Source organism: Siphateles boraxobius, unplaced genomic scaffold (assembly GCF_051911475.1).
Source record: "Siphateles boraxobius isolate OS27281-9 unplaced genomic scaffold, OSU_SipBor_1 2, whole genome shotgun sequence".
Taxonomy (NCBI): domain Eukaryota; kingdom Metazoa; phylum Chordata; class Actinopteri; order Cypriniformes; family Leuciscidae; genus Siphateles; species Siphateles boraxobius.
The window spans coordinates 4,623,699-4,636,300 of NW_027508810.1; the positions used below are offsets into that span (position 1 = coordinate 4,623,699).

The 12,602-nt window shown below is 42.0% G+C and overlaps 1 protein-coding gene across 2 annotated transcripts in view; it reads right to left on the reverse strand.

Annotated features, from left to right (window-relative positions):
- The window catches only part of il1rapl2 (interleukin 1 receptor accessory protein-like 2), a 657,808-nt gene that overhangs the window by 4,388 nt on the left and 640,818 nt on the right, over window positions 1-12,602 (reverse strand). For both annotated transcript variants that reach the window (XM_077235721.1, XM_077235722.1), the window contains 3 exons: window positions 11,914-12,059; window positions 10,321-10,461; window positions 8,774-8,944 (listed from right to left, as the gene is read on the reverse strand). In XM_077235721.1, coding sequence (XP_077091836.1) covers window positions 8,774-8,944; window positions 10,321-10,461; window positions 11,914-12,059 — 458 coding nt within the window. The remainder of the gene's footprint in view (window positions 1-8,773; window positions 8,945-10,320; window positions 10,462-11,913; window positions 12,060-12,602) is intronic.

Genomic DNA, 12,602 nt, shown 5'->3' on the forward strand with positions numbered 1-12,602 from the left:
GACAAGACAGGGAACCAAAGAACATGACAGGACACAAACCCACATCGTGACCCCCCCTTAAGGGCGGCTCCTGACGCCCCTTAAAACAACAACAAATTCAGGGGGTTGGAGGAGCATAGGTGGTCTTGGGGGAGGGACAGAGGCCCAGGGCGGAGCAGGACGTGCCGGCGGCCATGGGGGTAAAGCCTCGTCGGGTGGCCATGGTGGAGAAGCCCTTTCAGGCGGCCACGGTGGAGAAGCCCTTCCGAGACCATGAACTTCTGAGGGCCTGGTTGCTGACAACTGCTGGATCCATTTTCTTGGTGAGTTCTTCTGTAACGTGGTGCGGTTGAAGCAGAGATGAGGCAGGATCCAAATGCAGCACACGCTTTATTTAACAGATTACAAACTATACAGACTGGATACAGGACTAAGGAACAGGAACAACCAACACTAGCGTTAACAGTCAAACATTAAACAAGAACTCACAAAGACAAGACTGATTTCCATTACACGAGAGTAGATGTTAAAACTTCATGCTGATTTGTACTCGGCTTTCGCCAAGATAAGCACCGACTAAGACATAGCTTTACAGTAACCTATGCTTCACCATCCCTTTACGCTTCTTTCCATATGGTAATGTAAATCTCCTTCTGTCTAGTGTTAACACGCTTCAGCACACACAACGGCTGCAACCACAGTGCGGTCCCCCCATGACAACCGTCTGGATTGAGCTGAGTAGGGGACATCTCTAGGGTCTACGAGTGGGCACCTTCCGTCCTCAGTGTTTCGTCGACTAGCTCACGACACCTAAAGAGGGCTCGACAGTGACTCATGCGTCCCAGAGTAACCCCCCTCCGTCCCCCACTCAACTCAGCCCAGCTTACTGACCTCTAAATCCCTCCTGCTGCTGAGATCTAACCACAATCTCACAATCTCTCCGCAACCCAACCATACGCGCCAACCCGTTTGACTAAGGCTGTCGAGCCCCACTGGTGCGTTAATATGCAGTTTCAGTGGCAACGGTTCCATATGGCATACCAGCTACCGCAAAACACAATATCTGCCCAACCACCCGTCATTCACGCAATATACACAGGAACGTAATGACTGTAAATACTATACAACCTACATGGGCACATATACAACCTATACAAATAAACCAACAGACTCTTCAAGTTTTCAAGAATTCTACGAAACCGTAGCATGGCGGCCTGTACACAGCCAGCTAGAATCTTTCTGTCTCAACCACAGCCAGTTGCTGCTCCTTTCTGCTGCTTCAGATAAGTTCTTTACTGTGCCACGCAACTCTTGGCCACTGAATCCGACGTCTCTGAGGAACCGGGTTGTAGAGTGTGCCACAAAACCTCGACAACCCACTTCCACTGGATAAACCTGGACTCTCCATCCTCGCTGTTCTGCTTCAGTGGCCAGATGAGCATACCGCAGTTTCTTCCTCTCATATGCCTCATCTACCCCATCCTCCCATGGCACTGTTAACTCAATCAGTTGAACAATGCGTGCTGAGCCAGACCACAAAACAATATCTGGTCGTAGGTTAGTGGTGGCAATCTCAGGTGGAAAAATAAGCCGTTGATCATGATCAGCCAGCATCTTCCAGTCCCTAGCAGCTTCCAGTTGTCCGGGGCGAGAATTGGTGTTAGCACCTTTTCTTGGTGGTTGCTCGCCTGGGCGGAGGAATATTGTCTTCTGCGTGTAATGTTTTGCTAGAACAGGCGGCAACTTATTGCTCATACTACGCTTGCCTTCCAATGCTAAAGCCAAACATCGCAATACTTGGTCATGGCGCCAAGTAAACCGACCTTGGCTAAGAGCCACCTTACATCCTGTCAAAATGTGCCTTAATGTGGCAGGTGATGAACACAAAGGACAAGAGGGATCCTCTCCTACCCAGAGGTTTAGGTTCTGCGGTGATGGGAGAACATCATATGTTGCCCTTATAAGGAAACTGATCTTACTCTCTTCCATTGACCGAAGGTCTTGCCAGCCCATTTTGCGTTGTTCCACACTCTCCCATCTCATCCACTCTCCCTGCTTGGCCTGGGAAATGGCCTTTATACATCTCATCCTCTCCTCCTGCGTTCGCACCTCGTTGACTACCAGGCTCCTCCTTTGAGCTGGGCATGCCTTGTGCCATTTAGGAGGAGCTAAACTGAGCCCAAAACCCCCTCTTCCATGCTGTACCTGTCCCACGATATCCCCAATTTGAAGGTCAGCCTTTGCCTCTACTACAGATTTCTTTGCTGACCACTTTCTACCAGTTTTTACCACAGGGGCTGCCTCCCTTACACATTTGTCACGTGACTCTGCAAAAGTCATTTCCAGTCTGACCTTGGCACACTTATACTCCTCGGTTAAAGCAGAGACTGGCAGCTGCAATACTCCTTTACTATAAAGTCCCCCTCTGCTGAGGCAGCGTGGAACTCCCAACCATTTCCTGATGTATGAACTTATTAACGCTTCCAGCTTATCCACTGTTGTCAAAGAAACCTCGTACACAGTCAGTGGCCACAGCAACCTTGGCAGTAGACCAAACTGAAAGCACCAGAGTTTTAGTTTGCCTGGTAGAGCACAGCTGTTTATGCTCTTCAACCCTTCCACTGCTTGTGGTCTAACTTCTTCCACTCGAACTGTGTCCTTTAGATCCCCATCGTACCATCTCCCAAGACTCTTCACTGGCTTCTCAGAAACTGTTGGTATTGCCTCACCATTAATGAAGAATGTTTTATCTACTACCTTTCCTTTAACTATCGAGATGCTCCTTGATTTAGAGGGCTTGAATTGCATTCGTGCCCATTCGATATTATCTGTTAACTTCCCCAATAACGGATTAGTGTAGGCTACTGTTGTAGCCATGGTTGTCATGTCATCCATGTATGCTCTGATTGGTGGTAGTCGCATCCCAGAAGCCAAGCGCTCTCCTCCTACTACCCATCTTGATGCCCTAATGATTACTTCCATTGCCATAGTAAAAGCCAGTGGAGAAATGGTGCATCCTGCCATTATTCCAACCTCTAAGTATTGCCATGTGGTGCTGAATTTTGGAGTTGAGAAATTAAATTGCAAATCTCCAAAATAGGCTTTCACTAAATTTGTTATTGACATTGGTACTCTAAAAAAATCAAATGCTGCCCAAAGAAGCTCATGTGGCACTGAACAATATGCATTAGCCAAATCCAGGAATGTCACATGGAGCTCCTTCCTCTCCTTTTTAGCTGATTGAATTCGTTGCCAGATCTCATTGATGTGTTCTAAGCATCATGAGAACCCTGGAATGCCCGCTTTTTGAACTGAAGTGTCAATGAAGCCATTCTTTAATAGGTAGGTTGACAATCTCTGCGCAATAATGCTTAAGAAAATCTTACCTTCGACGTTTAATAGTGAAATAGGACAAAACTGACTGATGCTTGTGGCATCTTTTTCTTTAGGTATAAAGACTCCACCTGCTCGGCGCCATACTCTAGGTAAAACCTGCTTTTCCCATGCCACTTTTATCAATTTCCACAGAATTCATAGAACTCCTGAAGCACTCTTGTACACTCTGTACAGAACTCCATTAGGCCCTGGAGATGATGAAGCCCTTGCCTTTCTCACAACCTGCTCTATCTCTTTCCACTTAGGTGCACAGACCTCCATTTGGTATTCTGGTGGATTGATAGGTGGGATATCTAACGGAATTGACATAGGCTCATGTCTTTTTGCATCTGTATGCATTTCCTCCAAATATCTCTCTACCTCAACCCTAGATGCTTTTAAAGTGCCATTCTTCTCACTGGTGAATAACTTCTTTACGAATTTGAATGGGTCTTTATAGAAATTAACCCTCGCACGCTCCTTTTTGTAGCGTTTCCGTAGACGCTCAGCTCTGCGTAATGTTGCAAGCTTATCTTTTATGGCCCTTTATAAGAGATTGAGTCCCTCCTTCTGACTTTGTTCTGCTTTTTTCCATTGCTTCCTCAGCTGTCTCCTTTCTCTAACTAACCCTTCAATTTTCTGCTGGCATCTAGATACAGCAGGAGTAGTTTGTACTTTTTCCTTCCTTTTTTCCACACCAAACCTCTCACTTCCATATGCGTAAATGATGTCCCCAAATTTATCCAGCTTCTTTTCAACTGTACCAGTTAATCTTTCCAATGCAAAGCATAGATCTGTGTTTACTGTGCCCCATACATTTTTCTCACAAGCTCTTGCCATCTAACTCCAGGCCTACGCCCGTTGAGGTTCTTTTCTCTCTTATGCTGGTTAGTCTGACCGGGTTCACAAGTATCAATGTGTTCATCACTAACTGTGCAAACCCTCATCTCCTCTATGACAGGGGTACTGATATCCTGCGAACTGTGGTTTGCTTCCTGTCGCTGGATTTCATTCGACTGACTTGACTGACTTCGTAAGAAGTACTGGTCAATACGAGGCCCTTGTCCCTTCTCCCTGAAGCATTTCATTTTCCCTTGATGAATCTTCAACCCCCTGACCGTTGTCGCCTTGCTCCAGCCACAGACACAAGCTTGGAGTTCAATGACTTTGCTAACTGCAGAACCTGAACTAATCTTTTGTGAAGTACTCTCCATTCTCATTTCCGTTTCCATCCCGACGTCGTTAACCATGTTGTCCAACATTGAGTCATCTTCCGCCCCTGCTCTCGCATACTCTAGGGGTATTTTTCTCTTTAATTTCTCAGAAGCCTTGGGCGGGTGTCTCCAGCATCCTGTAAACACAGAGCTGGATACTGCCGACAAGGGTAACTAACCCTTACCAGCCCCATTGGGGTCTCTTTCCTCCTGTCAGCTGTCTCTCCAGGCTGTCACAAGGTCTTTCCCTTGTTGCCAGCAGCACTATTCACTGCAGTCACTGGACGTATCCAGATTTTCATGATTTCCATTACACGAGAGTAGATGTTAAAACTTCATGCTGATTTGTACTCGGCTTTCGCCAAGATAAGCACCAACTAAGACATAGCTTTACAGTAACCTATGCTTCTCCATCCATTTACGCTTCTTTCCATATGGTGATGTAAATCTCCTTCTGTCTAGTGTTAACACGCGTCAGCACACACAACGGCTGCAACCACAGTGCGGTCCCCCCATGACAACCGTCTGGATTGAGCTGTTTGACCCGTTTGACTAAGGCTGTCGATCCCCACTGGTGCGTTAATATGCAGTTTCAGTGGCAACGGTTCGGTATGGCATACCACCTACCGCAAAACACAATATCTGCCCAACCACCCGTCATTCACGCAATATACACAGGAATGTAATGACTGTAAATACTATACAACCTATACAAATAAACCAACAGACTCTTCAAGTTTTCAAGAATTCTACAAAACCGTGAAACACAGGGCTTAAATAATCAGGGACAAATGAGCTAGACAAGATAACAAGGGGGCGTGGAAAATCAGAAACACCTGGGATAACTAATAGACAAGACAGGGAACCAAAGAACATGACAGGACACAAACCCACATCGTGACACATATACATTTTAAAATATTGCTGATTACTTACAAAGCACTAAATGGTAAAGCTCCGCAGTACTTGAGCGAGCTCTTAACGCATTATAGTACTTCACGTCTATTGAGATCTAAAAATTCTGGCCAGTTGATAATACCTAGAATATCAAAATCGACTGCTGGCGGTAGGTCCTTTTCCTATTTAGCACCAAAACTTTGGAACAATCTTCCTAACATTGTCCGGGAAGCAGACACAGTCTGTCAGTTCAAATCTAGACTAAAACCACTTTAAATCTCTTTAACCTGGCATACACATAGAAAATTATACAAATCCCTATATCCCTATTATTCAAATCAGTTAAATGATTATTGGGCTGCATAAATTAGGTCAGCCGGAACCGGGAACACTTCCTATAACACCTGATGTACTCGCTACATCATAAGATCTGGGCCGTATCCAGATCAGATGGTGGACCTGCATTGAAGTGTCAGGATATATTGCGTTAACAAACCCGTGTCCATACCGACGTGACTCCGATCTTAAACCAAATGGAACTGGATAATATTCTGATTGTTCTGATCCAATCTGACTTCTGACCTATAATGCTGCCTGAATCATAATCATACACTGTTTGTTCGTAGGAGAACTGGCCCCCGACTGAGCCTGTGTTCTCCCGAGGTTTTTCTCCATTCTGTCACTGATGGAGTTTTGGTTCTTAGCCACTGTTGCCTTTTTTCACCTTTGTTGCCATTGGCTTTTGGCCAATGTTGGCCAAATAAGCATTTTGCTTGGTTGGGGACATTAAATTTAACATTTAATTTAATATTCAACCATAATATTGATCTGCCTGCATTGACACCATTATATGAGAACTGAACTGAGCTGGACGATGACATCATGGTTTTCTCCAGAGCGACTATATATATAAATGAACTAAATTAATATCTGTTTTAAAACAAAAATGAAACATCACTCAACTAACTTAAGCTGGACTGTGACGCCATTTTCTTTTGGAAACAAACTTTGTTTGCATTATTTTCCTATTTTCTCTGTAAAGCTGCTTTGAAACAATCTGTATTGTAAAAAGTGGTATATAAATAAATGTCACTTGACTTGTCTTACCCTGGAGCTGGTCTGTAAAACACACATTCCCGAATCTCAATAGTTTTGATTGGATAAAATGAATGGAGAATATCTCATGTTTTTCCATGGGTGCTAGCGCCCGAACACCCACAGGATCGGCGCCTATGGTGGGCGGTAAGAAACCACCTACAGGAACAACCATCCAGAACATCTGAGCAGCTGGGAGCAATGTGCTAGAGCACCGTACTTCAGAGAAATGGCCCAGCAATCACCCAGAACACTCTAGCAACTGCAGACGATCAATCATAACAGCGTAGCAACCATATAGTAATGCCCTAGCAATCCGTCAGAACACCTCAGCAACTGTATCTTTCTCTCTTTCACACACACAAACACACACACACACACACACACACACACACACACACACACACACACACACACACACACACACACACACACACACACACACACACACACACACACGCACGCACCTCAATGACCATATTACAATGAGAACGAGAACAACCGTGCAGCACCGCCAGGGCAACAACCCACAAGACTTAACAATATTTATGTGTTTCTTTCACAAAAATTTTTAGTAATTTAATCTATGTATTTATATATTTAAAAAAACTCTAATAATTCAAACAATTATTTGAAATCACCTATTCTGAGCTATTTTTCATAAAATCATAAAAATCATAAAATCTAAAATGTTACGGAGATACAACTGTCCAGATATCAGGGAAAAGGCCTTAAGAAAACATTATTAAATAGATCAGTAAGAAAAATAGCTTCACTGCTTATTAAAAAATAAAAAAACGTTCATGTAGTACCACCATCATGGAGAAACATGCTGGGGTAAAATCAATAAAAAAAAATTAAAAAAAATTAAAACACTCACATGTATTACCATGTAAGGAACATACTCTGTGAAATTTTACTTATAACACATGACTTTTTTTATTACGATGAAACTTGAAATTAGCAGTTTTCATATGAAACCATTTAAGTGAATATATTGAATACATTACTAAAGGTGTATCACATTATCGGAATTTCATTGAAATTTTGCGCAAAAAAACAGGTCCATTGTCAGTTGCGTAATGATGTATGACTTTTCTGTTGGTCAGCGCAACGAATTCATCATCTTGAACATGAACAAAATCTGCATGGGGATCTTTTTTTTCTTTTCTTTTTTTACCCTCATGCAAACTCCTGATCGCACGGATTAGAATTTCGGAATGACTGGATTTCGAACCTTAAGAACTTGTCTTATTGGCCAGTGCTTCAACATAGATGGCACATGAGCTCTGTATGCTACATTGCTGTGTTTCCATTTCTTTCCTCATCGCCCTGATTCTCCCTGTGGAGGGGAACATCTGTCACACCTGCAGTGTCACAATCTGCAGTGGAGAGAAGCGAGAGCTTGTTCTGCTCATGACAGCGTCGGCCATGAATGCAGAGACATTCAGATATTTGAACTGGCTTTATCTGTGTGGGGCACTGAACAGTAATTGCAGAAAAACATAATTTACTGTCACTATGTTGATATAGTTTTGAGTAGATACATCAGTATTGTTGCATTCACATTTTTTGCCTTTTATTTAATAGTATGAGGCCTTTGACTTGGTAACAAAGGCTGAAATGACTCACAGACTATAATTTCATGGTGTTTGAAACTGCTGGATGTGTGAAATATGATACTTTTCAGTTTCTTCTTGCTGTGTTAAATGCGTTTTAACTCTTCATATTGTTAATAACAAGCTCTTTATCATCAGCTCAGAAGTAAACCACTCACAGGAAGTGAATCTCTCTTCTAGTTTCACATGGCTCTCTGTTTTCTGCAAATGTCATACTTATCTGTGCATGTAAACTAATCACAAACTCAGGATCCAGTTTGAGTTGGCAAACGTTTACAATGAGGGGTTGGACTTTTGTCAAAGCAAAACCAATCCCATAATCCTGAGTTTGTTGAACTCACTTTGTGGTACAGGTCACAGGACACCTATCAGTGTTTATTTTGGGACATTATCCCTCACACATCTTTCCAGTACCCTAGAATTGATTCGATTATGAATGTAGAGCTGCAGTTGCAAGGCAGAAACACTGTAACACTGTGTGTATGCCTACAGCAGGATCGTGCGCAAGGCCGTGTCAGTCGTGCGTCTGATTACATTCTAATTTGCACTCATGAATGAAAAAAGGGACGTGAAATGGCAGGGTGTTGTTCTTACTGCTGCTGGGTATGAGGTCCCGATGTGGAATGAAGAGTTTATATCCGTAGTGTTTCTCCAGAACGTCGGGTAAGATCTCCAGAGCAAACAGCTCCTCCTCACTCATCTCTCGCTCCACTGACTCCAAGTCCACTTTGGTGTAAGAGAGGTAGGCGTCATATTCCTTGTTGTCTGAAAAGAACAGATACGTTGTAGACTGAAAAAAGCAACAACGGAATTTTATACTAATTACTACAATACTCTAATTTGTTAAAGCCAAATTCATTCGTTTTTTTTATAATAATTAAAAATATGATAAAAAATGTATATAAAGTAAAAAAAAAAAATCTTTTTGTACCATAAAAGTACACTTTATGCCTTTACTCTGACTTTATTAACCAATCCCTTTGCTGCTGAACTTCGATGATCCAATTCAACCACGCCAAAAAGCAAAAAGAACTACAGATAAACATCACGTGTGTTGGAATTTTTTCTAAAATTATTATTATTATTTTATTGCTAAAGTAAGAGTGTTGGACTTTCTTCTCCTGATCCAGAATGGCAGCACAGCTGAAAGGTTTGAGCTGCGCCCTCTAGTGTACAGACGTGAATTTCTTTCAGCATGAGGCTTATTCATTTCACTTTTTGCATGAAAGTCTTTACATTTAGCAAAACATACAAATTATGTTTCACAGGTGATTTGTAAAACACAGCATCATGAAAAGTTGGTGCTATTTAACATTTTTGGAAAATTGGAGGCACGGTACGGTCTCATATGTATGACCTGCTCTCACTCCACTAAGGGTTAAGTTTAGCGGTGCAGCTTCACGCTTAATGAATTGCAAAAAATTGAAAAATCACGCTTTTTTGTGAGATCAGTTTGGATTTTAAAATTTTTGAATGTGTTTTGATGAAAGAATTGCATTTTGCATTACTAGACAGCACCTGGTTGTTTATTAAAACAACACTTGTTTTAAATGTTGCAGTGACTAATATGTTTATTCCTAAAATATGTGGACACTAAACATCATATTCTGTAGGCCTACCCACAATCATAATCAGCAAACAAATAATAATATACAATGTCTGATACCATTTCAAAACATGAATCGCTCCTTCATTTGCTCCCACTGTTCGGTGAATTATGAGATGTTGGAAATGCTCAGATGTTTACAGAAATGCTCTCTATGCTCTGCACTGTCTGAATGTTTCAGTATAGGTCAAAGAGCACTTCTGTGTTCCTGGACCTGTTGGTCTGTCTGTTTGGTAACTGTGCCATTGGAGGCATTTAATTCTGTAAAATGGTTTGTGCAAGTACTTTGTGGTTTAGTTACTGTGAGTAAGGGTAAGCTGCTCTCCATTAAGAATTTTATGCTTTAACTTCCAGTAAATTGTAAAGCTAACAGTTTGTTGTATTTTTAGGCATGTTTGTAGGGAGAAAGAGACATCATTTAGAGCCATCTCAGATGATCCAAGTGTTCAGGACAATTAATCAACGCAAACGAAAAAAGAAAGAAAATCGTATTTTTATTAGTAGCAGTAAAGTTATCAATACTATTATTATGTACCATCATCTGCCTCATCGCTGCCGAAGTGTTGCCGATAGCACAGCATGATCTCCACATTATAGCACTTATAGATGGCAGTGAAGATCCCCAATAACAGCATGATGGCGCCTAGACCACCAACCAACTCCAACCTGTACATGTCTACATGAGGACAGAAACACACATTAATCACGTCTTCACTGTCCATGGTAATGTTCAGCAAGAGAATTGGCAAAATCAATATAATCAATCTTCTTTATGTCTATACATTGAAAACATCCTTTGCCTACTGATCATTGGTCATTATATGCAAACAAAATATGATTTCCACCACCAAATCACCAGTCTTTTGTAGCCAAGGTCATAGCAGCTGCTCCTAGAGGAAACAAGTGATTCTCCACCTCCACCTTTCAATCCAAATCCATAGATTCCTAAAGAATGGATTTTATATATGTATCTGGGATTTTTTACTTTAGGCTGGCTAAAGTAACGCTGGCTCTGAACGAAAACGCGTTGTGGAAACGCGTTGACCTAGTATAAAAATAATTTGCTATGGCCACTTACATCCCCTGAAATTTACCTAAAGTTGAGGTTATCTGCTTACTCAGAGTAAAATTACCCAGGTAAGTCGCATAACCTTCTTTGTGGAATAGCCCCAGATCTACAGCCATGTCGACAGCTGAGCTGAAAACATGCAGAACATCTATGTGCCGTACGGGATCGTTCCCAACAGGGGGGTCTCGGCCAACAAGGGGGCCTCAGCGAGCTCTTAGGGGGGTCGCGTCATATTTTGAAAACTTTTGAACAGTGAGCATTAAAGCAGCAGTCCGTAACTTTTTTTGTGTTCAAAATTTACTAAATTTATATAATGAGCGAGTACATCATGAATCCATTTTCCATATTCCATATTCTGGCCTCATTTATTTTTTTACACATAGTATAGCTTATTAATATGATGTTTACTGAGTTTGGTCTTTTAATATTACTGTACAGTAGCCTAAGCCACGTTAAGACTTTTTCACGTTAAGCGTTTTAGAATGTCCCACTCGCACGCAAGGTCTCGAGCTCTCTACCTCTCTGCCGTGCGCGCTATTTGAACATTCATATTCATCTTAGCCTTTCGAAAACCGGGAGAGAGTCTATAAATTTCCCGGGACAGGTTGTTAAAAAGAAGAACAATCCCGGAAAAAACGGGACGGGTGGCAACACTATCGGCAATACGGGACAAACCGCGTCCCGTATTGATTCAAAACGGGACGCGCTGTTTATTTCACAAATACGGGACGATTCCGTAGTTTAAGGGACGGGTGGCAACCCTAGGTCGTACCGCTGCGGTGTAGCCCAGTGCCTGCATGACTCGTCATAGACATAAACAGAGAGAAGTAGCACCGGCTACAATGTTCTTCTGCAAGACGCATTTTTCTGTAAATAAACGCATGTTTATTAATCGCTAGAGCGCCAAACGATCATATTACATTAGCTAATTTTATTCATCCTTCGACAATATCATTAAATGTGAAGGGGGGCCCTAAAATATTTTCTTGGGAAAAAGGGGGTCTCAGACAAAAAAAGGTTGGGAACCGCTGCCGTACGGGATCGTTCCCAGTGATTTACCTTTCTTCTGCAGGATAGCACTTCCGCTGCCACGGCCGATATGGTTCTCCACATTACAGGTGTAGTTGCCCATGTCCATCTCATCCACAGCATCAAAGATCAGAGACAGCTCCACCTCCTTCTCCCCCAGAAACTCTCGCACCACCCTGCACAAACACATGCTTTAGTTTAGCACACTTCCATGCTGTTTATACATATATATTACCTTAAATGTAAATTCATGATCATTGAATATGTGTTAACAATGTGTAAACACTATCAGAATGCAACTAGGAGATCATGAATATACTGAACAAACATGGCCCCCGTATAGCAAAACTTCATCCCTGTTGATCAGTTTCATATTCCAGTCTGAATATGTTCAGACTTTCATTTCTTTAGACACACTGCCTCACAATATTTGAAGGTTCTCTAAGATGAACTGCTTTCTTTAGATCTCACTCTCATATTTGGATTCTCTTTTATCTGAACATGCGTGGTAGTCAAACTTAGACAAAACAACATTGGGACCCCAGTGACTTTAATTTTTCAAAATAGCTTTTCTGTTCCAGGAAAGAAAGAAAAGCAAATTTTGGAACAGATTTGTGGTGAACTATCACTTTCAAATTTATAGAAATAATTAGAAATGAAAAGAGGCAAAACATTCGTTAATGCTTTTGCACCATTTCCACCATGCTTTATGTTGATAC